Source organism: Podarcis muralis, chromosome W (assembly GCF_964188315.1).
Source record: "Podarcis muralis chromosome W, rPodMur119.hap1.1, whole genome shotgun sequence".
NCBI classification, from domain to species: Eukaryota; Metazoa; Chordata; class Lepidosauria; order Squamata; family Lacertidae; genus Podarcis; species Podarcis muralis.
In genome coordinates, this window is record NC_135674.1 from 28477306 (window position 1) to 28503891 (window position 26586).

Below are 26586 nucleotides of genomic sequence, written 5' to 3' on the forward strand. Positions count from 1 at the left end.
ACTCAATGTGAACTAAACATTCTAGGGTGGGTGAGGAAGGAATGCTTCAGCTTAGAGCGATTTGCCAGAGCCATGTGCAGAAGCAAAACTTCCCATCATCTCCCCCTTTCTTTTCTTTTCTTTGGTGAGATGTTGCTATATGATTTCAGGGTGAATGGGACAAACATACTTCGGGATATGTGGTTTGCCAGCGCATGCCCGAAGTAAGTCTGCCCACATTTCCCCTATTATTTACTGTTGGTGCTGCCACTTCACAAAGTAGGCAGCAATGATTTTATTAGGTGGCTGAGGAGGAGAAAGAAGCTGAGACCAAAGACGCATGAGACCAGGAATGCATTGGATGAAGCAGCATAGCAAAATTAATATACATATTATGACAATAACGTATTGAAAAAGTTTACGAAACCAATTCAGATTTGGCAACCAGCCAGTGAGCCACTGGGCGAACGAATCCCAGAGGCCAGAAAATCCAACGTCCTGTTTAATATGGTGTGTAAGATTTTGCAAATGAGAGATTTGCTTTTGAATGGCTTTAGAATTATCAGTAATATTGAAACAACACATGTCATTCACTTGTTCACAGCCATAATGATGAAGCATGAGCAAATAGTCATGAACTTCCAGGGTGAAAAAGGGGAGAAGTGAGTCACATCCATTTGCCACAACTGGTTGGCCTCCAGCCCACGGGGATTGACACCAGGGCTGGGGTGGCCAATCTGATTAGAGCATTGAGGGCATTGTTGGATAATTGCACGAGACGCTTCCAACGGAATTTGGAATTGGCGGCTAAGAGCTTTTGCATTCTGATGATGGAAAGCATGACTTTCAATGGGGGAGACAGGCAAAGCCCTAACCAAAGAGTCTGCTTTTGCATTATCATCAGTGAGAAAGCCTGGGAAGGGTTGGTGAGAGCGAATATGCACCACAAATAGTGGGTGGCAGCAATTGGAGAGAAGCAATTGTAAGGACAGGAAAAGGCTCAATAGATTGTCATCCAATAAAGGACTTACATAGCTGCCCTGTAAACGAGTTATAACATTGGCAACATAAAGGCTATCCACTACCAAATTAATTGGCTGTGAGGAGAAATGATGCAGAGCTTTAATGGCAGCTGCCAACTCAGAACGCTGAGCTGATTTTTGCGGGAGAGTATAGAGGCTGTGCCATTCCTCATTTTGTTGCCATACAACCACCCCCCTGGAGAGGGCTCCACCAGTGAAAACAGTAGGGGCATCCAAAGGGACAGGAGACAATATGGAAGAGAAAGATAGGGAAAATTGTCTACCCATTTGCAGGCGAGGGTCGGCGGGGACATGGCAGTCCACCAAGCCGACAAAATCGGCTAAAGCGCATTGCAAATCCATGCTAGTGGAAAGAACAGTCTCCCATTGCTCCAGGGGCATGGGCACAATAATTTGGTGGCAATCGATACCAAAGAGACTTTTGCATCGACGGCGACCCTTGCTGATGAGCTGAGCAAGGAGATCCACTAAAGGAGTCACCATGTTTTTTGGTGTATGATGTAAATACAACCATTCAATAATATGAACTTTTGATGGGCCTGACTGAATAAGGGCCGCAAAAGGTTGAACAGAATCTGTCATTATGACCACATCTGGCAAAACATTAAGAATTGCTCGATCAACCCAGTGGAGACGCATAATTTCCTTTAAGTGGGCAACGATTTTCTGTTGAGAGGAGGTCAAGGTAATTTGCTCACCAGGAGATTGATGGCCTTTTAAGGCTGAAAAAAATGGCCGTAAAACTTCAAGAGGGATTTTAAAATATGGTCTTATCCAATTGATATTGCCCAGCAATTGTTGTAGCTGGACATATTTCATTGTTTTCGGAAGATGAAGCTCAGGGACTATGGGAATGGAATAGCTAACTATCATTTTGTGTCCCAAGTAATGAAAAGGAGAGGATTCCTGCACCTTTTCGGGAGCAATTTGCAAACCATAAATTGACAAACAGGCTACCATATCATGTTTCCATTGAGGGGGAAGGTGGGGGCCAGTAATCAAAATATCATCCATGTAATGTTAAACTAAGAGGTGTGGATACTGAAGACGGAAAGGCTGGAGGGCTTGATTCACATAATATTGGCACATGGTAGGGGAATTCAGCATTCCTTGCGGTAGGACTTTCCATTGATACCGTTCCGTGGGCTGGCTGTTATTTAACATAGGAACAGTGAAAGCAAAGAATTTACGATCCTTCTCCTGTAAGGGGATGGAGAAGAAGCAATCTTGCAAATCTATGATAGCCAATTGATAAGAATGGGGGATCACATTTGGATTAGGCAGACCACACTGCAAGGGCCCCATGGGTTCAAGGATGTCATTAATCTTCCTTAAATCCTGGAGAAATCTCCATTTCCCACTTCTCTTTTTTATGACGAAGATGGGGGTATTATAGGGGCTAACAGAAAACTCAATATGGTCTGCCAATAATTGTTCATTCACCAATTGTTTTAAAGCAAGTAGCTTTCCCCCCGTTATGGGCCATTGTTCCACCCATACAGGGGTGGTGGATTTCCAGTTGAGAGGGAGTGCAAGCTTACTCATTAAATTGAATGGTAGCTTGTAATTGTTGTAGTAGATCTCTGCCCCACAGATTGAGGTGGATTTTCAACACACAGGGCTGGATGTATGCAATGGTTTCAGAGCTATCAGGCAGAGAAACAGGCAACCACTGTACGCTTTTGGAAGAGGTTTGAGGTCCACCCACACCCCAAACTGCAGAGGCAGACTCAAGGGGCCACGTGGGGTCCCAGCAATTACTGGATATAACAGAAATGTCTGCGCCCGTGTCAATCAAGCCTTCCAGAACTTTGCCATTGATTTTATACTTACGAAGAAGTTTCTGTTCACCAATCCTCTGGATTACAGCTAACAGCTGTGGAGAGAGGGGAGAGAGCTGGTGCAAATTATTATCCATAATAGAAGCAGTAGGATGAGAAGGGAGCACTACCAAATGCGCCCAAGACTCACCCTTTTTTAACTCCATGGGCATATGGCTCCAAAGTTGAATCATGATTGTGCCCACATAGTCAGGATCTAGGACTCCTGGAATAACCAGGATTCCTTCTTTGGCCACAGAGAATTTGGGTAAAATTAAGCCTGCGACCTTAGGTGGTAGTGGGCCCGCCAATTGGGTGGGCATGAGCACAATTTCACCAGGTAAAACAGCGTCTTTGGTTTCCTGATTGATTAAATCAATGGTGAAATCAGAGGGTGTATCCTTAGAAAAATTTTCAATAGTGGAAACTAACGGCGGAGGGCTCTCTATTTGTCCTGGCCCGAGAGCTGGGCCCCTATGGAGTTTCCCGAACTCCTGCACTGATTTGCCCAATGATAGCCTTTTCCGCATTTTGGGCATTTTTTGGAAGGTTTAGCCTTATTGGCATCACCATTCCTGTTTGCTCCCCCGCCAGGGGCTCTGCATTGTTTAGCAAAATGACCTGGGCGTTTGCAATTGAAGCAATTGCCCGTGGGCTTATTGCCCGCCTGGATGGCACCGGCAAGCAAAGACATCGTGTGGCTCTGGCTGCCAACATCTGCACAGGTTTGAATCATATCGGCCAGGTCATATTTGGGGTGATGTATGATTGCCTGCAAAGCCTTCTTGCAATCGGTGTTCGCATTTTCAAAGGCCAATTTTTCCATCAATTCATTTTGAGCTGTAGGGTCATCAATCTGCCTGGTGAATGATTCTTTCAATCTATCTATAAATTGATGGTAAGGCTCCGAATGTTGTTGCTTAATATTAATGAAGGAACTCAGCGGTTGCCCTGAGACAGGGACTTTTCGAAAGGCGCGTTGTACACAGATCGCGGTGCGACTGAAATGTAAAGGTGTCAATTGCGCCTGGGCTGGTATATTATCATACAGACCAGCGCCAAAGAGTTGGGTGGCTGAATGCTGTGGATCAGCCAGGGCTGCTGCGCTATGCTTAAATTCACTTTCAAAAACCACATACTGAGCAGGAGATAAAAGCATGCGCATCAAATCCTTCCAATCTTGAGGTAGCATTGTGTAACCATTTGCGATCCCCTCCAGCATCCCTAGCACATAAAAAGATTTGAGGCCAGAATCAGTAATGGCTTTTCTTAATTCTCTCAGAACAGAATAAGGAAGCGCCTCATACATAACCTGCTGTTGTGCAGTGCCGGGGTTCACATAGGAGATAGGGAAAGCAGATGGCATTTCCCCAGCCCATCCAGCCTCTTCCTCTAAGGAGAGGAGCCCTTGCTGCCTAGCTTGAGAAAGCGCGGCGCGCACAGCTCCTGTGGGAGAGCACGCAGGGGCTGAGGCAGGCGAAGGAGGGATGGGGGGTGGATGTGGGCTGAGGCGTAGGGAGGGGTTGGCAAGGTTGCGATGGAGGCAGAAGCTTTGGGTAAGGTGGGGGATTGTCTGCTTCGGCTAAAAGAGCAGGGGCCGACGGAGATGCCTGTGGTCCTAATCTAGCGACGGCATCTGCACATTTCTGCCAAGTGAGCAGACAATGAATTGGTGCCCTCGGTTCTGTGAAGAGGGTTTTTCCGATCTTTTGCCAAGCTTCTGATCCCAGAGAGCCGGACTCTGGGTACCAGGGGCACTGGCAAGCAATCTCACATAACAATTGTTCAATTTCTTTCAAAGAAATATGAGCACCCGCCACCCACTGTCTAACGAGATGAAGCAGCTCCCTGGCATGCTCCTGTTGGAACTTTGTCAGTCCCCCTCCCCCCCATACTCACGAAATAGCGCGCTGAGACTTTTCCAGTCGAGTGAAGTGGAGGAGTGGCTGCGTAAAGGGATCTGGCACGTCGGGGTCACCAGATGTTGGGTTGAAATAAACGACAGACGAATGGCAAGTGTCATATGGGAGGCATCTCTCAAGCATGTCTCGGGGAGTCCCTTTTATTGAATATTACAGCATTGCCACATATGTGCTTGTTATGGAAGTGTATGTAGCCTTTGGCTGAAGTCCACATGCTTCCCTCCTGCGCGCTCCCCTCAGCTCTCCGGTCAGCTACTTGTAGCAGAGTGTACGCAGCGTAGAAACTGTTGCTGTGTGTGTGTGTAATAAATCAAGCTGCACGCTCGCGTTCTTGGTTATCTCTTTCCAGTCTTTAATCGTGTAGAAAAAACAACTCATAAATTCAGCCTGGCGACAGCGCACTCATTTTGCCTGCTCACGCCAACAGAACGGAACGAACACTGAGACACAGAAACACTCCCCTCTGTGAACTAAACCACGCCTCAGAATGTGAGACGTCACTCAGAACTTCTTAACCCTGTAAGTTCTGATTCTCTCCACACCCCCTCTCGTATTGCATTCTGAGGGGAACTGTGAACACACATGTACAGACCTCTGAGAGTTCAACACCTTCCCCATTGCCTTTCGCCCCTTCCTGGCGTCTTTGTCAGGCAACTGTTGATTCTCCTCAAAACTCTCAGGTTCGCACTGTGCGAAACCAACCCACGCATTGGTGACCTGAAACCTCTCAGGTGGAATTCCCTTTGTTGCCCGAGATGATCGCCTGGGCACAAATTGGGGTGCTCCTTCTGACCCACTGGGGCCAGCAAGTGTGTCTTCTCCATCAGACGACTCCCCCTCTGACTTGACCCGTCTGTGAGCTTTCTGCATTATGCTAACAGGAGATGAAGGCTCACTCTTGGACTCTCCTTTAACAACCTGTGGAGACGCCCAATCCTGTTCTGGACTCTGATCCTCATCAACAGGTTCAGCCTCTAGCTCTCCCTCATCCTCAGAATCAGACAGACAATCTGAGTGAACGTCAGGGCTCGCTTTGCGCCTTGCCCAACCATCCTGCTCATAGAACTCAGCGTGTTTACTGATCAGAAGCTTGGTCTGATCACCTTCTGGATATGCAAACCTCCACCCCTTTGTCGCAGGTTCATACCCACAGAAGATCATTTCCTGGACCTTTGGACCACCCTGCTCTTGCAGAGCTTTTGGTACCGGCTCCAAGGCTTTCGTACCAAACACACGGAGGAAATGCAGGTTCGGCTTCTCTCCGTGAAGCATAAAATGCGGGGTTTCACCTACCACTGAATTGTAGGACCTATTCTTCGTGAAATTTACAGCTTTTATCCCTTCAGCCCAAAAACCTTGAGGCAAACCAGAGTCATTCAGTAGAATCTCTGTTGCTTGAACCAGAGCTTTGCTCCTAAGCTCTGCCACTCCCCTCTCCTGAGAAGTCACCTTGTGACGTATCCCTTTCTGGCGAAAGAATTTCTGCAGAGCAGACCCAGTAAACTCTGCACATCGGTCACTCTGGAACCCCTGCACCTTGGTGGAGAACCTTAGTTCCACCTCCGCAATCCAATCTTTGATCAGTTGCGTTGCATCTTCCTTAGTTCTCAGTGTGAATACCCATGAATTCTGGGTAAAATCATCTGAAAGCATCAGCACAAACCTGGCCCCGCCCAGACTTGGCTTTGGCATGGGACCGAAAAGGTCTGTGTGCACAAGCTCAAAAGGCTTTGAGGTTACCCTCTCCACCCTGGGATAACTACACCCTTTTACATTCGCTTTTCTGCAAGCCCTGCACTTTAGGGATTTACCACATTCTCTTATTTTGCACCCTTTAGTGCACTCTGGTAGCATCTGGATATCTTCACAAGAACCATGTGACATTCTCTTGTGCCACACGCAAGCACATGAAACATGAGTGTGAACGGTTGCACACTGTGCCTGTGCTTTCTCAGCATTCCCTTCACCCTCCAGAGGTGTTTCAAGAACAAAAAGGCCGTTTTGCCCTTTTGGAACACTGATAAGTTGCTTCCCCCCTCTGGAAATTGTACAGACATTCTTCTCAAAGCAAACCTTATACCCCTCTTGTAAGAGACAAGGTACAGATAAAAGACAATGTTTTATCCCTGGCGCCACGAAGACTTCCAGCTGCGCCTGCAAAACAGAAACATAAACATTTCCAACATCAGACAATGACTTTTGTGACCCATCTGCAAAACAAACTGTTTTCCCAGCTAAAACAGGTTTGCAGTTCCACATCTCGACACTAGGTGTCGCTGTTATGAGATGCCTGTTCGCACCACTGTCAATTATCCAGCGCATCACTCTGTCCTCACTGTGGTTGTCCTTAACTGTTGCCATAGCAACAAACTTCTCGCTGCCCCCGTCCTTGGGGCCTCTGCAGATGTCCTCTCTGGTTGTCACGGCAACAGACTTCCCCCGACAGGAAGACTTGCTCACGACCTTCAAAGCTTCCGTAGATGCAACTCTCTCAGTTGCCTTGGAGACCGGACTTGCCTCGGCGTTCCCACACAACTCTGAAGCTCTTATCTGTCTTTGCTGCAGGTGGCTGACCTTGGAGCCTTTAGCTCTTTTCAGCTTCCCAGGCTCACGACGTAAACAGCTCTCAGCAGCTTTTGGAGAAAGAGGCGTCTCTGAGCTTCCACCGCTCACTGCCCCCCCACTGCTCCCAGGGCTCCCAGGACGTTTTCCTGCACCCCCTCTGGTGGGTAAAGGGCTCCCAACTCTTGGCCTCTCTCCTGGCTCCTCACAAACACTAGCAGCATTGCCAGCGACAGCAACAGTCCCTTCGCCCCCCTGTGGGGCCTCCCAGCTCTGCTTAGAACAGGGGTTCCCAGAGTGGGCACAGGCTGTGGGATTAACCAGAGGGTGCTAGGAGGCAAGAGGGGCATTGGGGGTATAACTATCAGAATTTGAAAAACTGGTATCACTCAATCAAGCTCATCGATTTTACTGATTTAATTGAACTAAATAGTTTTAACTGGATTTGGACTAAATGTGCAATTGATCGTTGCTGTTTTGAATTTTATTGCGTTATTATCTTCCTTAGTTGGTCATGCAAACCACTATTCTGAATACCGTTGTACCTCTGCTCCCGAATGCCTTGGGAGTCAAACGTTCTTTTGGAAGCCGAACGTCCAGTGGGGCTTCCACGGCTTCTGATTGGCTGCAGGAGCTTCCTGAGGCCAATCAGAAGCCTCACTTTGGTTTCCAAACGTTTCAGAAGTCAAATGGACTTCTGGAACGGACTCCGTTCGACTTCCAAGGTACGACTGTACAGTGGAACCTCGGTTGTCGAACATAATCCGTTCCGGAAGACCGTTCGACTTCCGAAACATTTGACAACCAAGGATCAATTGCCGATCGGCAAATTCTTTTTTAAAAATGGACTTCCGTTCGACTTCCGAGGTGCATTCAAAAATGGAAGCATTCGCTTCCGGGTTGTCGGCGTTCAGGTTCTGAATTGTTCGGCTTCCAAAGTATTCAACAACCAAGGTTCCCCTGTAATGCTTTTTATAGAGTGGGACTGTAGGAGGCACTGGGGATGAGTCTATGGAACCAAGCGGGCAGCAGCCCCAGAAAGTTTGGGAACCACTGGCTTAGAAGTCCAGAGTATGGTACAGGCAATCCTCGTTTTGTGTAAGGGTTTAGTTCCGGACCTCTGTGCAGCTTGGCGGACCGCATGTTCACTCCTTTTTTCACTCCTTTTTGTGACGTCTATATGACGTTTTAGGGCTATTTCTGGGTTTGGAGCCCTGCATGTGAGCAATATGAGGAACAAAATCAGATGAGCTTACGAAAATAAACTCATGAGAGTTTAGCATATTATGCTTGTCACAAATACACACACACACACACTCAACAAATGAAAAGAAAAAGCCATATGTTTTAACTTTATTCTCTTCTTTGGAGTTCTTAGTGTTAAGAAATATGATGAGATGCTACTTGAAATGTGTTTTACATGCAGTATTTCTTTTGATCAACATAACACCACAATGTGCAACTTACCTAGCATAAAAGTGTTGTCATGTGTGTCATTTAAACCTCTTTTTAGGACTGCCATAATTACTTCCCTGACTTTACCTTACTAGATTGCCAAAAACACAAGTTGGCCCTCGTGCTTCTGCTTTATTTGGGTTCCCAACTTACTATAACTATGTTTAAAAAATACAATATGCATTTAAACATGACATTCTTGCTTTTGTCTTGAGAAACTTTATTTGAAAAGCTATCAGTCACGATTACAATTAGATGGTATAGCAATAACTGCAGAAATCAGTTTCTTGCACAACAGCAATTATTATTTGCTAAAGTAATAGTTCTGCTGCTCTGGTTCGCCAGAAGCGGCTTAGTCATGCTGGCCACATGACCTGGAAGCTGTACGCTGCCTCCCTCGGCCAATAAAGCGAGATGAGCGTCGCAACCCCAGAGTCGGCCACGACTGGACCTAATGGTCAGGGGTCCCTTTACCTTTACCTTTTTCTCTCTAAGCCTGACACTTGTTTAAAGAAAATGTTGGGTGCATTTTTACAGGCACTTACAAGAGGGTCAATCTTGCTAAACTCAGTGGGGCTACTCAGTGAGTAAAACTGCTCAGGGTTGCACAGCTGGTCAATTCCACCTAAACATTAGGAGGATTCCACCTAAACATTAGGAAGAACTTCCTGACAGTAAGAGCTGTTCGACAGTGGAATTTGCTGCCAAGGAGTGTGGTGGAGTCTCCGTCTTTGGAGGTCTTTAAGCAGAGGCTTGACAACCATATGTCAGGAGTGCTCTGATGGTGTTTCCTGCTTGGCAGGGGGTTGGACTCGATGGCCCTTGTGGTCTCTTCCAACTCTATGATTCTATGATTCTATGATTCTATGATTCTATGATTCTATGATTCTATGATTCTATGATTCTATGATTCTATGATTCTATGATTCTATGATTCTATGATTCTATAATTAAATGTATGTGCTTCGGAAGTCAAATGGACTTCCAGAACGGATTACATTCGAGAACCAATGTACCACTGTACTATCAAATTCCAAATCCACATGAAAAAAAACCCTCAGCATTCTAGCAGATTCCTTACAGGACTATAATTCCACACTGTATATATCACAATAAGAGACAGCATGCCTTCAACACATGGGCATCCAGTTCCTTAAACTGCATCAAGTCCATCAGTACCGATTTCCCATCAGATTGTTTCTGGGACAGAGTTGATCCTTGTTCTCCTTTCCTCTTGAAAGGCTACAAAATGGTTATCCTTGGGATGAGACAATATGTACATTAAAACATATATTGCAATGCCCACCATCCCTGACCATTAGCCATGCTGGCTGAGACCATCTGTATGGCCACAGATTGCCCGGCCCTGATATTTTATTTTTATGGGTTTTCCACACACATCTGCTCAGCTTCTGTGAGAACAGGATGCTTGAATAGTTGGGCCATTGGCCTGATCCAGCAGGCTCTTTTTATGTTCTTACGTTAGAGGTATGCTGCCTTTGTGCACGGCTGTTCCACTTACCTCTCATGTTCAAGCCATAATAAACGAGTGAGTGCCTGAGCATGTGCAGAGTGCCACCCTCCCTCAGTGGTGAAATAAATAATCACTACTTTTACTTGAAGCCCTGATAGCCATCGCACCCAGCAGCTCTGGTATGTTTCGTGCACACAATAGAGCACCCTTGATGGATCAAGACCGATGACACAATGCCACGTTGTGTTTCTGTTCCGTAGAAGTTGTTTCAACTTTCGTGCACGCAATTTCTGCTTTTGATGGAGACCTTGGCATATGATAAGAGTAACAGGAACAGCACTTACGGCGCCAAAACAAAAGTGAAAGCAGAACAAGTTTGGACAAAACAGCACAGCAGTGTGTCAAAGTTCCCTGAAGTCCCAATTGCACATTTCCTCCCCTGCCAGGTAGATTTCGGCAATTCATAGTCTATGTTTTATGTGGATCTGCCCACATATAATTAATGGAAAGGTCCATCTCCTGTTCCCATTGCCGATTGATATAAGAGGTGTGCTCAGTTTGTTTTTAGGGCGTCCTTCTTTTTGCAGGGAATGGGGTGTAGTATTTTTTGGTATTAATTACTATACTATTTTCATCATCATCATCATCATCATAATCATCATCATCATCATTTATTCCTTATACCCCGTCCATCTGGCTGCGTTTCCCCAGCCACTCTGGGAGGCTTCCAACAAAATATTAAAAATACAATAAAACATCAAACATTAAAAACTTCCCTAAACAGGGCTGCCTTCAGGTATCTTCTAAAAGTATAAGTTATATATCATTCATAATTCCACTTCATATCATTTTCATATAATTTAATTGTGATATTATGTTTTCAATACAGTGGTACCTTGCTTCTTGAACTTAATCCGTTCCGGAAGTCCATTCGCCTCCCAAAACCACTTGAAAACCAAGGCGCCGCTTCCGATTGGCTGCAGGAGCTTCCTGCACTCAAGCGGAAGCCGCGTCGGACGTTTGGCTTCCGAAAAACTGGAACACTCACTTCTGGATTTACGGCGTTTGGGAGCCGATTTGTTTGGGAGCCAAGCCGTTTGACTACCAAGGTACAACTGTAAGTCTGATTGAATTTGGTGGGGCTTACTCTCAGGCAAGTGGGTTTAGAATTGCAGCCTAAAGCAGCTTTGGAGGCTGGCTGTGTCCACACTATGAACTTAGGACTTGCCTGCACCAGAGCAGAATTTGCAGTCTAGAGTAGATTTGCATCACCCTGTCTCCCCATGAATATATGGGCCTTCAGATGAGATACTTCCCACCCCATTGTTCCCCTGGACCTTTTGCCCTTTAAATTCAGGGTTTTTCAGTCCTCAGAAAGTCCAAAATGGGCATGATCGAGAAACCCCTTTGCACGTAGTACAAGAAACATGTATTAGTGCTGAGCCCCAGAATAAATTTCCCCCATCATATTTGGGAGACAGATAAAACTATAACAAAAGATTATTATTTCTTTTTCTTACAGAGGAACAGCACAATTCTATGTGTCTTTGCTTTAGGAAAGACCTCTAGGAATTTCTGGTTACAAATCAAAACTTAGCCACCATGCTGAAAATAATGCAGGGCCTACCGTAGCTTTGCAAATAAGTCCACAAGTGACTAGCCCTCAACATTTCACTTGTTCGCCTTGACCTCATTAAGTAGAGAAGTGTACTGTCATTTTGTGACAGAGACGTTTCCTCCAAGGCAACTGTCCTAGAATGCCAGTCTGCAAAATTTGCCAGTCACCATTAAGTAGATATCTCATTCGCGAAGTCAGTTGTTTCATTTCACAAATGCTGTTTTTGTAAGAGACCCAAACAAATCGGGATGCTCTGCTTACCTTTTGGCGTCGATGCTCAGTGAGGACGTCCAGGTGATGATTGTTCAACTTTGAAGATTGGGTATTGCTGCAGGAGTCTCTGTTTCTCTCGAGGTAAATGATTCCTTAAGCTATTACATTATTTCTAGAGGGTGGAGGAAATGCTTGTGCTTTCGGTTTAGAGAGCGAGGGGGAATTCTGGGGAATTCAAGCAAAGAACAAAGCGTCAAAACAGAGCTTTGTGGCTTGAGTATGACTTGATCTCAGTCCAGACAGATCAACCATATGTGGCCAGTTTACAAGCCCCCCTACCCCTGGTACCCTTTCTCCCTGTATTGCTGCTCCAGAACTTTTCACTGCTTAGAAATGTAGGACACAATATTGGATTGTCGGAGGGGTTGGATTCCTATTGGATCGGTTAGTCTAGGCTTAGCAGAGTGAGCAGGGCAGGCAGCCCCTAGTGCCGTATTTACATGTAAGCTAAACAAGCTATAGTTTAGGGCCCCACTCTCTTGGTCCCCCCCTTCAAATTTAAAGGAAATAAAACCTGGATGTACATTTCCAAAATATAAGGTAAAAAAAATAAAAATAAAACCTACAGACAGCAACAGTGTTTTGTGTTGTGTAGGGACACGGGTGGTGCTGTGGTCTAAACCACTGAGCCTCTTGGGCTTGCCGATCAGAAGGTCGGCGGTTCGAATCCCCTTGACGGGGTGAGCTCCCGTTGCTCGGTCCCTGCTCCTGCCAACCTAGCAGTTCGAAAGCACATCAAAGTACAAGTAGATAAATAGTAAACGGCATTTCCGTGCGCTGCTCTGGTTCGCCAGAAGCGGCTTAGTCATGCTGGCCACATGACCCGGAAAAACTGTCTGCGGACAAATGCCGGCTCCCTCGGCCTATAGAGCGAGATGAGCGCGCAACCGCAGAGTCGTCCGCGACTGGACCTAACGGTCAGGGGTCCCTTTACCTTTTAGCCATCACAAATAATACTGCTTTCTCTCAAAGTTGACACCTTTCACGAAAACTGATAAGTTACCTGTTGTAGGGAATCATTTCTCCTCTTTTCTTAATCCAAACCCACACTTTTAAGCCACTTACTTAAGCAAACTTAGACAAATTCTTTTCGAAGAATAACAAGGTTTGAGAGGAGGGCTAGATGTTACCTGGTTTTCAAAATCGTGATAGAGCACCAGCTAAATTTTGCAATGTACCAATATATCACCATGTCTGCAATCAGGATGGAGCTATGTAGAGGCACTAGCTGGCTTCACAGTTTTTCCCGCATGGTGATTTTTGCATAGAGCACACACACATACTTTAAGGCTGGGCAATGTATCAATACATTTGGGGGTGAGGAAATAAGTTTGAAGTCCACAGCGTGGTAACAGTGCCATAATATTAATCACAAGGTGTGCGCGTGCCGTGTAAAAAACCATTATGTGGGGAAAACCGTGAAGCCAGTCACCGCTTCTCTCATGGTTCCTTCTGTCCCTGTTGCTCTGCACTATAAAATAACAGTTGTAAGTGTGTTAAAGCTAAGTAAAAATGTATCTGTTTTAGACCCCTAAGTAGCAGCAGTTTTCAGGACCTTACCCCCTTCACCTCTACATAGAGAACCCCTAGATATGCCTCTGCGCGTAAGATGTGATCATGCTGTAGGTACAGTCGTACCTCGGAAGTCGAACGGAATCCGTTCTGGAAGTCCGTTCGTCTTCCAAAATGTTTGGGAACCAAGGCGTGGCTTCCAATCGGAAGCCTCGTAGGCCGCGTTGGACGCTCGGGTTCCAAATAACGTTCGCAAACCGGAACACTCACTTCCGGGCTTGCAGCTTTTGGGAGCCAAAACGTTCGACTTGCAAGGCGTTCGGGATCCAAGGTACGACTGTAAATTTATTACATTGCCACATATTAAACAACTGAATCAAGCAAGAGGAACAAAACACAAGGACACATTTGGCGGAGAACAGTGAAACTTTATTGCATTTACAAACACACTGGGAAATCAAAGGCAAGCCCCAAAAGTTTGCACCAATTTATGGATTGTACTCTTTTTATTTACTGTTTGCTATATATATATATAAAATCTGCTACTACTTTAAGTGAATGGATAGGACCACATTAGGGTGTCTCAAGAATATGGTGGATAAAATGCTAATGATTTGTGTTGCTGTACTGTAAAGGATGGATTCAACACATTTTTATATGAACAAGTTTATGCCTAAACATTAATTGTACCCTTTCATTATCTGCTTTTCAAAATCAATCTAGGGTTTCCCACTTTACTCATTTTTTGATACGGCCTTTAAAAAGAAATCCTGGAACACCTCCCCGATTTCTTTGTTATACTGTAAATTTGTAAATAGCTACTGCAATCAATTTTAGCTCATTGAAACAAGTATCATGTTATATATATTATATATGTTTTCCATTTTTAAAAACTTTGTGTCAAGCTAAAAACCCTGTGCATCAAAACCGTGGTCAGTTTAGCAGTGATGCCCGAGACAAGTGACTGTCCTTGAAGGATATCAAATTACACGGTAGGCGGATTCCATTCAAGCTGCTGCAGGTGCAGAAGTCTGCTTCAGAAGCTGCCATTTGGGATCATCTGGGAAGTGCTAATAATCAGAACAGGATGGTTGAGGAAGTAAATCACATGGTACCTGAAAAAGAGAGGTCAATAGTGCAGTATTTAGCAACACTATCTAAATCAGCACTAGGGGCAAACAAAGGTATCTAAGGTCGATACTTACAGACCCAGTTCAGATGTCAAGTGAAACCATGGTTTAGTATGCTGGGAATGAGCCAAAGCAAGCGTGGGCTCACACATTCCCCCCTCCTCCCTCTACACAAGCGGTGAAGAGTTTGGAAACTACATCCTCGTTAGGCTTAACCACAGCTTGTTGCCTCACCCAAATCTGATGAACTATGCTTATTGTTAACCCTGGTTGATTGGTTTGATAAGCCATCTTTAAACCATGGCTCATCCAGCTAGCTTGTTTAAACTCTTAATCTCAGGGTCGTGGGTTTGAGCCTCAAAAATAATAATCCTGCATTGCTGGGGGTTAGGCAAAATGACACTTGTGGTCCCTTCCAACTCTATAATAACTCTATAACTTTATAACATTAACCACAGCTGAGAGTCTGGGGTGGTGTGCTAAACCAGCCTTCGCCACTCTGATTTCCTCCAGATGTTGCTGAATTCTTATGTCCCATCAACCACATGATAGTCAGGGATGACGGCTTCCAACAGGAGCTTAAAAATACATTAAAACATCAGTCATTAAAAAACTTCCCTAAACAGGGCTGCCTTCAGATGTCTTCTAAACATCAGATAGTTGTTTATTCCTTTGACATCTGATGGGAGGGCGTTCCACAGGACGGGAGCCACTACCGAGAAGGCCCTCTGCCTGGTTCCCTGTAACTTGGCATCTCGCAGTGAGGGAACCGCCAGAAGGCCCTCGGGGCTGGACCTCAGTGTCCGGGCAGAACGATGGGGGTGGAGACGCTCCTTCAGGTCTACTGGACCGAGGCCGTTTAGGCGGCTTTCAAGGTCAGCACCAACACTTTGAATTGTGCTCGGAAATGGACTGGGAGCCAATGTAGGTCTTTCAAGTTCTGTGGTCTGGGCGGCCGCTCCCAGTCACCAGTCTAGCTGCCGCATTCTGGATAAGTTGTAGTGCAGGACCTCTGAAAGGGCCTCTGGTTCTCCATCCCTGTTATCTACACTGCAGTAACAGCTTGTACATGAGGCTGATTGTGGATGTAACTGTGATATCAAAGGGAACAAGACAGATGCTTCTAATTGACTTTACCCATTTTCAGTGGTTGATGTTCTTATGACTGCGACGGTCAGTCCTTCTGCATTTAAGTCAGATCATGCTGATGCTCCAGTGTCACCGTCTGTTTCAGAAGCTGCCACTTGGGGTCCTCAGGGAAGTGCTTCTTAATAAACAGAGCGGGGTGAGTAAGGAAGTAAAACTCATCGTACCTGCAAAAGGAGAAAGCGCAATAGTCTAGTATTTCATAATAATGCCTAAATCAGCACCAGGGCCAGGCAGGCAAACAGAGTGGTGATCCAGAGCAGCTGGAGGGCATCTGGTTGAGGAAGCTGCTGTGTTGCAACAATCCCGCCTCCAGAATCCCCAGATTTTACACATGTAGCCCAGAATAAGCACAACACTCCAGAACTGTTCAAAGAGGATAAATAGATGGTATCTATCCCTGCCATCAGGACACTCCATGCCCATGGCTTAATAATAATAATAATAATAATAATAATAATAATAATAATAACAATAATAATAATGAAATATTACTTATACCCCCGCCCATCTGGCCGGGCCTCCACAGCCACTCTGCACGGAATAACACTTCAAACAGTAAAAACTTCCCTAAACAGGGCTGCCTTCAGATGTCTTCTAAAAGTCAGATAGTTATTGTATTTCCTTGACATCTGATGGGAGGGCGTTCCACAGGGCGGGCGCCACTACTGAGAAGGCCTGGTTCCCTGTAACCTCATTTCTCACAGTGAGGGAACTGCCAGAAGGCCCTCAGAGCTGGACCTCAGGCTGAAGGATGGGGGTGGAGACACTCCTTCAGGTATACTGGGCCGAGGCCATTTAGGGCTTTAGAGGTCAGCGCCAACACTTTGAATTGTGCTTGGAAATGTACTGGGAGCCAATGTAGGTCTTTCAGGGCCGGTGTTATATGGTCTCGGCGGCCGCTCCCAGTCACCAACCTAGCTGCAGCATTCTTATTGCACTTGCTTACATTAATCAGCCCTGCGGCCATCAAATTGCAAACTCTGACAAGTGGTCCAAGCAAAACAAAACCACCTGAAAGCAAATGAAGTTAACTGTGAGAGCCAGTGTGGTGTAGTGGTTAAGAGCGGTGGACTCGTAATCTGGGGAACCGGGTTCGCTTCCCTGCTCCTCCACCTGCAGCTGCTGGGTGACCTTGGGCTAGTCACACTTCTCTGAAGTCTCTCAGCCCCACTCCCACTCACCTCACAGAGTGTTTGTTGTGGGGGAGGAAGGGAAAGGAGAATATTAGCCGCTTTGAGACTCCTTAGGGTAGTGAGAAAGCGGGATATCAAATCCAAACTCTTCTTCTTCTGCTATCCCCTCAGTGTGTCCCACGCTCTGCCTGGTCTGCCTAACAACGTACCTGAAAGTGAACTTGCTAAAAGCAGTATTCACAGAGCCACTTCCCCAGGTGCAGTCTAAGAGATGCCACCTTCCATCAATGCGGACAGCATTCCAGGCATGGTCGCTCTTCCCCTTTACGCTGCAGCTGCCTATCAAATACTGGCACTGTATCCCTGCAATACTGAGAGGGGAAGGAAGGTATTCAGGAACAGTGTTGCTACCAAGTGAACTTGCTAAAAGCAGTATTCACAGAGCCACTTCCCCAGGTGCAGTCTAAGAGATGCCACCTTCCATCAATGCGGACAGCATTCCAGGCATGGTCGCTCTTCCCCTTTACGCTGCAGCTGCCTATCAAATACTGGCACTGTATCCCTGCAATACTGAGAGGGGAAGGAAGGTATTCAGGAACAGTGTTGCTACCAAGAGGACAAGTGGTTGCTTTCACCGCTTTGATAGGCTGGAGTGGCCGTCCTTCATTTTGCTGGATCAGAGAAAACAGCAATCAGGTTCTCCACAGATTCTCATTTGCTCCAATTTGGCAGGAAAACACAAGTTTTCCTGGGATGAAACAACAACAACAACATTTGGACACGGACCTGGAAAGCCAGGACCTGTGCCTATAAAGCACAGAGCAAAGGTAAGTATGGATGAGGAACTAAGTCACACAGGGAAGAGACCCATTAAATTCAAGTAATTTTTAAGTCTATGGATTCCAGTGGATCTACTCAATTCAATGCAGCCCTATATATGCAAGTTTGCTTCAGGATCATTCACAGTGTGGGCATTCCTCCACTTACATGGTGGGTCATGTTCCGGAACCCCATGCACATAAGCAAAAATTGTGTAAGTAGGGTAAAGGTAAAGGACCCCTGAAAGTTAAGTCCAGTCACAGACAACTCTGGGGTTGCGGCACTCATCTCACTTTACAGGCCGAGGGAGCCGGCGTTTGTCCGCAGACAGTTTTTCCGGGTCATGTGGCCAGCCTGACAAAGCCGCCTCTGGCGCAACAGAACACCGAAACCAGAGCAGCGCACGGAAACGCCGTTTACCTTCCCGCCCGAGCAGTACCTATTTATCTATTTGCACTTTTTGGCATGTTTTCGAACTGCTAGGTTGGCAGGAGCTGGGACCGAGCAACGGGAGCTCACCCCGTCGTGGGGATTTGAACCGCCGACCTTCTGATCGGCAAGCCCAAGAGGCTCAGTGGCTTAGACCACAGCGCCACCCGTGTCCCTGTGTAAGTAGGAGCACACACTAAAAAAAGCTCATTTTTCCCTGCTCTCCAGCTCTCTCTCCCCACAACACTCCTTTCAACTAGAGTTGAAGCTCTGGAGCTGGCTGGAGGACCTGTGGAAAAGCAGCAGCAGCTGCCATGCTGTGACGTGTGTCAGCTACTAGGTGGGGAGGCTGAGCAGCCTAAACAAAGCCCCACTGTGCCTCCGTTCTCTTTGGGGCTTCCTCCGCTCCCACTGAAGTCCTCTTTGGGTTCTGGGGAGGGTCTCCTCATGAGCCATGAGGACTCTCCAGCTCTCTCCCGCCATTTTCTGCTTAAAATCTATTGATTTACTTATTTCTGAGGGCTGTCATGTGCGAGTTGATCACGCCTAAGCATGGAGATGGCTGCCTAGGGCAAGGGGTGGGGAACCTGTGGCTCTCCAGATCTCCTATCGCTACAGCCAAGTAACAACCACTTGCCATGATGGCTGGAGCCAACAGAAGTTACCTGCACATTTCTTGAAAGAGTCGAGCGTATCCACCGCAAATAGCCTTTCCTGACTGAAGGACATCAGCTGGTTTAAATGACACCTTGTCCAGGTTATAGCAGCCTTCCACATCATATTCTGTAGAAATAAAGACAATGAGCACCCATTCTGATTTGCTTGTGGGGTGGCAACACTTTGCAACACTTTCCATCGTGTTTCTCGATATCTTTCCTGGTTTCCAAAATCTGATTGGGGGGTGGGGTGGCTTGTCTTGCAAGAGCTCCAAATGAACTTTTGATTGCACAACATGAATTTGCCCATATGTGATTGAATCGCACCTCAAAAGAGAAAGTCTGGAAGCACTCGTAAATCTGCTTTGTGTAGACCCAGGGTCTTGTTGTCAAATAAAAATGCACACTGGTGCAAGGGTTAGGAGTCGGGAGACACCTTCTCTCCTCCCGTGCTGCGACCTTTACTTTATTTTGACAAAGTAATAAGAATAAATAAATAAGAATAAAAATGTGCACCCCACCAGCGAGACCATTCCATTGTAACTATCCAACCTCCCCAAATTTCAACACCTCTAGCGATGGTTTGACCCCTTTCCGTTGTAACAGTACAAATTCTACAAACACCCTCCATATCTCCTCAAAATCATTCCTCCTGCATATTCCCTGTCTTACCTTAATGGCACATGTTCATTTATCATTAATAGCTATATATCCCACACCTCTTCATACCATTTTCCCATTTTATATTCTGCTTGCCCCTTCCACTTGCTAGCTATCATAATTCGTGCAGCTTTCAATAAATTTGTGAGCGAGTCCTTCATAGCCTGCAAACCTTCCACCCCATCGTAAATTGATAATAATGCTACCGCGGCACTTTCAGTGAGCTTTAACCCAGTGATTTCTGTTATCAATGAGCACCTCCTGATCCCTTCTGAGATTCATGGCTGAACAGAGATCCCAGTCAAGCTCTGTGTGAGCCAAACACCAAATCACTGATCCACACAGGTTACAATCCAGAATCCTTTGTGCAAATGGAGCTGACATGACTGGCTATGAAATGGTGAAAATGCCCGAGACAGCTGCAAAGAAGCCATGCTCGGAGTAGACCCACTAAATTTAATGTCCATGAGTTACTTACATCCTTTGATTTCAGCCGGTCTACTCTGAATATAACTTGCTTTGATATGACCTTACGTATCCATCTTCCTTGGCTGGCAATCACTGGACTGGGTGTCTGCTAAAGAACTCTGCTACAGAGCTGGATTCATGGGCGCAGGGCAGTGACAAAGGCTGATCTTTTAATACCGGAAGTTGTCAGAGGCAAGGGGACTCAAGTATGCAGAAAGGTGGTACCCCCACCTACCTATATGGTGGCAGATCCACATCCAAATGGCTCGCACTTTCTCCAGGTCACTGTGGGCTTTTTGGAGCAAGACACTCACCAGGTTTTTCACGCTATTCCTGACATTCACCTGTTTCACAGAAGGGAAATAGACTTGGAAGCAGTTAATATGGACGAGGGGGTACCAGTTCCTTTCTTCTACCTAAGTCCACTTGTTTAAAGGGTGCAATCCTGCGTGCACTTACAAGAGTGTCTCTTGCTGAATTCACTGGGGTTGCACAGTTAGTCAATTAAGTGTATGTGTTTTACTTGATTGATCAATCAAAGAATTTATTATACTTGCCAAAAATGTACCCTTGGGGGGGAAGTTGTTCTGAAGGGAGACGCATGATTAACCTTTCCTTTTTCCAGGGTTCACAGGCATGTTATCTCTACAATCTTCAGCTGAAACCCAAATCCTCTTTGCTACTGTCTCCCCACAAGTGCAGAGTTCCCCCATTGCTACTGGCAGAGGAACGGGGGGGGGGGGGAGCGCACTGCTCCCGGCACCATCGGGGAGGGGGTACCATTGCGGCCGCCCCCAACATGCGCCACGCACCCCCCCACACCGTGCCGGGCGCCACGCCCCCAGGATTGCACCTTTGGGGGGGTGGAAGTACAACTGGGGGGGGCATTCTGGGGGCAGGGAGGGACCAAGGCAACCCTGGATCCTGAGCCGGCCCTACTGTTGTCACTTGACAGCACTGGGGGAAACCCAGGGCTGATTACTGCACCAGTATATTAATTTTATGCCAGTTTAATTCTGGCGAGGCCCCCCAGAGATTCCTGGGAGTTGTGGTTTGGCAAGGGCCCTGAGAATTTTCTGTTAATGACTGCTAGCCTTGTTCACAGAAGTATAGTACTCGGAGTTCCCCGAGGAGAGGAAATAACTACCAAATCAATTTCAGTCTGTAGTATAAATACGATCGAAAGTGAATTGTGAAAGAGAGAGGAGTCGTTCAAACCCTTTCATATTGCCTATGATTGCTAGCTCTCCTCCGAATTGACTTTGGAGCTATCTCCTGAATTTTTAAAGCAAAGCAATGCTGCAAAATAACTAAATATGGGTGTATATACATGCATTTAATTCACGCACGAACAGAGAGAGAAAGAGAATCCTGTGGTTTGTTAAGGGTTCTAGGATTTGTAGCTCTGTGAGGGGAAAACTACAGCTCCCATAGTTCTTTTGGGGAGTTGGTGTTCTTCAAATGCATGGTGTGTGCAGCCCATGTGAATAGGTGCTCCACCGTGTTAGTTTTCTGGAAAACAGGAGCAGGGTCTTGTGACTCATGATGTTCCCAGTTCGGACCTTCCATCTGAACAGAAGTAATTGCCTCCTATCAGGAGAGGACACTTGAAAGCACTCTCAAATTCCAAATGCACATTAAAAACCTCAGCATCCTAGCAAATTCCTTGCTGCATATATCACAATAAGAGACAGCATACCTTCTGTGCATAGGCATCCAGTTCCTTAAACTTTGCCAAGTCTATTTGTATTGATTTCTGATTGGATTTATCCCATGGATAATCTAGGAACAAAAATGGAAAAGTCATTCTTGAAACAGTGGGGAAAGGGAGGGGGAGCAAAGGATGACCTATGCTGTGATTTAAAGGGTTGGAATACAGGGAACCAATAGGGAATAGAGATAGGGAGCCTTTTCTGCTTCTCCCCAAGGGAAATACAGCAGCAGGGAGTAGACCAACGTTGCTCTGCTTAAAAGGACACAGACAGAAGGAAGGAGAGGGAGAATGCTGAACCAGGTAGGATTTTGATCTGATCTTGCAAGACCATTTTGAGTACAGTACACAAGGCGTATGGCATGGTTTGCACTTCCCACTGGAAGAGCTGGTACCTCCTTAGAGAAGCCCTCTTCGCACCAAACATCTGGCTTTGATAGGAATCCCTTAACCCCGGCTGCAAATTTCACTGCATCCGTCTGCAATATGCATTCAACAGAACGCCAACTGCAAGCTCATTTCAGGAACTATAATGGTAGCATAGCAAGAACACAAACAGGGCTGCTTGAGGTGAGGGAGACAATGTACCCACATGCCACATATTGAAGCTCCAGCCTTAGAGGGAAAAAATATAGTGCAGCTTTCCCCCCCAGCCAGAACTCACTGGAACTGAGTTCTGGCACCTCTCAGGTTGGTGCCATTGCCATTGTAAAAGAACAAGGGAAGCGTTCGTGGTGAGTTCTGGCACCTCTTTTTCTAGAAAAATAACACTGAGCACAGTTAATTTTTACCATTCAAGCCTTGTTCCCAGGATATCCCAAGAGGTGGGTGCAGAGATGTAGCTGGGGGGGTGGGAGGGGGCACTGGGCGCCACACCACAGGGGGCAGCACTTCCCGCGGGGCCAGTAGCGCGCCCGAGCCATGCATTTTTTCTTTTTCTATTTTGTAATATTGTAAAAACCCCAATAAAAATTTTATATATATAAAAAAATTACCATTCAAGCCTTGTTCCCAGGATATCCCAAGAGGTGGGTGCAGAGATGTAGCTGGGGGGGGCACTGGGCGCCACACCACGGGGGGCAGCACTTCCCGCGGGGCCAGAAGCGCGCCCGAGCCACGCATCTCTCCTGGGAGTGACGTGGTGGCTTGGGCCCCTGAGCGGCTAGCTACGCCACTGGGTGGTTGAGTGACGGGCTCATAAAATGATTTCCTAAGATACGCAGCACTACTAAGTAGCATTAATATATACAGCAGGTGTAGGGGATCTTTGGCCCTCCAGATGCTGGGGAAGTACAGCTCCCATAATCCCTGGCCATGCTTGCTGGGACTAACAGGTGTTGTCACCCAACAACATCTGGAGGGCCAAAGGTTCCCTGCAGCTGACACAGAGGATCCAGATCAATAGCCATACATAAGCTTCTATTTACCATAGAGATCTTCTTCCTGAGGCAGCATTGATGCTTGTACTCCTCCCATCTTGAAAGCCTACTTGAAAGGCGCTCCTTGGAGGAACAGTTAAGTGCTTCGAGCCAGGAATGAAATGCCCAACTGGAGGGATGAGGGAAGAGCATGGCTTGATCTGGGTTTATCAAACCCTTGCTTGGAGACCTTGGCATTAGGAGACGAGTAGCAGGAAGAGCATCCATGAAGTCAAAACAAAGGGGGAAAGCATAACATGTTTGAGCAAACCAGCGCTGGAGTGTGTCAAAGTTCCCTGCGTGGGGAAGCGCAGATACAGAAGGTGTCCCCATTGCTCATTTCCTCTCCCCTCCTGTGGTTTCCAGCAACTGGTATTCAGAAGCATTTCTGCCTCCAACTGTGAAGGCAGAGCATAGCCATCAATGCTAGTAGCCATTGATAGCCCTCTCCTCCAAGGACGTGTCTAATGCTCTTTTAAAGCCATCGATGTTTCGAGGCCTTTACTGTCTCTTGTGGGAACAAGTTCCATAGTTTAACTATGTGCTCCATGAAAAAGAATATATATTTAGTAATTAGATCCTTTTTTTAGGTTAGCTATCAGACGCATCAGCCTTGTTAGAATTTCTATTTCGCTGCCAAGCCCCCACCCTATTTCTTGAAGCATCTAGATAGAAGCTTGTGCCAGCTTCCTCAGGTTGGCTCTCTCCAGCTAGGCTGAATAGGTGGGAAACGTCTGGACTTTGTGTGCCAGATCCTTATTGGGATCTGTATCTTGGGTCAAAATCCCTTTCACTACCAACAAAGAGACATCAGGCCTAAAAGGGAGGAGGGAAAGAGCCTAATATCACTACAGTCTTGGAGAGTCTCCCCCTTTTAGGACTGCAGTGAGATCAGGCTTAAAGGAAGGAGGGGAAGCCTTTGGGAGCCCCCACCTCTCTCTTGAAGAGCTCAGCAAGCTTGGGCTTCACAGGGAAGGGAAGAAACCTCTCCCTCCTTTTTTAGTGCTCAGAAGGATCTGAAGGGATGGGCAATTCTACTTAGTACTGAGTATTGGCTCGCCAAAGAGCTCTCTGCCAGGAGTGCCATGGCTCAGCCCAACTGAATGGGATGTTCTGCGTTGATATGAAGGGGGAGCCATCCTGCTTAGCAATGGGTCCCTGGTTTCTGCATTTCTTCAGAGGATCCTGACAACTAGTCCCATGCTTTGAGGGCTGTGCAAAGAAAGCAGCTTTGGAAAGCCATGTCCTATCAGTCAAGCCTCACCCCTTACCTGCATGTGAGAATGGCCTCATGGACCAAATGGGGAAGACTTGGGGAGGGGGCAAGATGTGCTCAGAGGTCAGACGTTCCCCACCCCAAAATTTCACCTCAGGAACTGATGGACTCTTACTTTGCCTCACAATCGTTTTGAAATGTGCCGGGTTTTCGACGTTCGGGAGCCGAAACGTTCCAAAACGCAGGCGTTCGGGAGCTGAGGTTTGACTGTAATATATATATATATAATTTAAAGATATTTATTAAGATTTTCAAAATATTACTACAAAAAAAAGAAAAATACAAAATAAAAATAATTAAAAACAATTCAATCTTTCCATTACTTATCTTTCATTTGCTTGTTTCCCGGACCTCCTCACACCTCCCTTTTTTGTATTCCAATTCAATTTGTTAGTTCAGCAAATCCTTTCAACTCTTTGTTTATCCTAGTCTTTAATCATAAAATATTATAACATTAAATTTTTACCTGTTAATAATCCATTTTTTCATATTCCTTTATGGCATTACAGCTAAAAACCACTTAACTTCTATCCAACATCATTCTAACATTCATTGATTTTGCAATATTTCTGTAAGTAATCTTTAAATTTTTTCCAGTCTTCTTCCACCGACTCTTCTCCCTGGTCTCGGATTCTGCCAGTCATTTCCGCCAGTTCCATATAGTCCATCACCTTCATCTGCCATTCTTCCAGTGTGGGTAGATCTTGTGTCTTCCAATACTTTGTTTTTTGTTTGTTTTTTTAAAGATATTTATTAAAGTTTTAAACAATAAAACAAACTTCACATTCACAACCAGATAGGAAAAAGGAAAAAACACCATCACAATCAATCAAGAAAACCAAAAAAAAAGTACAATAAAAAACCCCTAAGAAATAGAAGAAAAAAGACATAAAAAAGAGATAAAAAACCAGTTTCTTAGTTATAGTTTTCATAACCCTCCTTCCAGACTCCCTCACATCTCCCTTTTCTGTGTTCCCTTTTACACAATCTTATTCAGCAATGCCTCACCTTCTTTCAAATCTTATTTTGTATTATACATTTCAACTATTATGTCTCCAATTTTTCCCTTTATTATCAGTTATTTAAGTTTGACATAATATTATTCTAACTTCACCTTTGTTCTTATAGACCATTTTTCACATACTCCTTTCAACTATGTCACTAATGCCATATTATCCTTATATCCTGCATCATTCTAACATTCATACAATTTGCAATACTTTTGCAAGTAGTCTTTAAATTTCTTCCAGTCCTCTTCCACCAGCTCTTCTCCCAGGTCTCGGATTCTGCCAGTCATTTCTGCCAATTCCATATAGTCTATCAGTTGCATCTGCCATTCTTCCAGAGTGGGCAAATCTTGTGTCTTCCAATGTTTTGCGATAAGTATTCTTGCTGCTCTTACTGCGTACATAAAGAAAGTTCTATCCTTTTTTGGCACCATTTGGCCAACAATGCCCAAAAGGAAGGCCTCTGGTTTCTTAGGGAAGGTATATTTAAATACCTTTTTCAGTTCATTATAGATCATTTCCCAGAAAGCCTTTACCTTTGGGCACGTCCACCAAAGGTGAAAGAATGTTCCCTCAGTTTCTTTACATTTCCAACACTTATTATCTGGCAAATGATATATTTTTGCAAGCTTGACTGGGGTCATGTACCACCTGTATATCATTTTCATAATATTTTCTTTCAAGGCATTACATGCCGTAAATTTCACACCAGTGGTCCATAACCGTTCCCAGTCAGCAAACATAATATTATAGCCAATGTCTTGCGCCCACTTTATCATAGCTGATTTGACTGTTTCATCCTGAGTGTTCCATTTTAACAGCAAGTTATACATTCTTGAAAGTACCTTAGTTTTGGGTTCTAGCAATTCTGTTTCTAGTTTCGATTTTTCCACCTGGAAACCTGTTTTTTTGTCCATATTGAAAACCTCCCTAATTTGACGATAATGTAACCAATCTCGCACTTTATCTTTTAGTTTCTCAAAACTCTGCAATCTCCATGTGTCTCCTTCTTTTTCTAATATCTCCCAATATTTTGGCCACTTGGCCTCCATATTGAGTCTTTTCTGAGCCT

General features: G+C 45.6%; 2 protein-coding genes across 2 annotated transcripts in view; both read right to left on the minus strand.

Moving 5' to 3' along the window:
- LOC114584510 (unconventional myosin-XVIIIb-like) overlaps window positions 1–26586 on the minus strand; it is a 653524-nt gene that overhangs the window by 11727 nt on the left and 615211 nt on the right. The gene's annotated exons all lie outside the window — the stretch shown is intronic.
- LOC144326342 (kyphoscoliosis peptidase-like) lies at window positions 15978–22935 on the minus strand. The gene is made up of 6 exons (XM_077922877.1): window positions 22809–22935; window positions 21802–21884; window positions 20338–20446; window positions 18984–19101; window positions 17280–17441; window positions 15978–16101 (listed from the first exon to the last, which is right to left on the minus strand). Exons 1-6 carry the CDS (start codon window positions 22933–22935, stop codon window positions 15978–15980), a joined length of 723 nt encoding a protein of 240 aa, XP_077779003.1.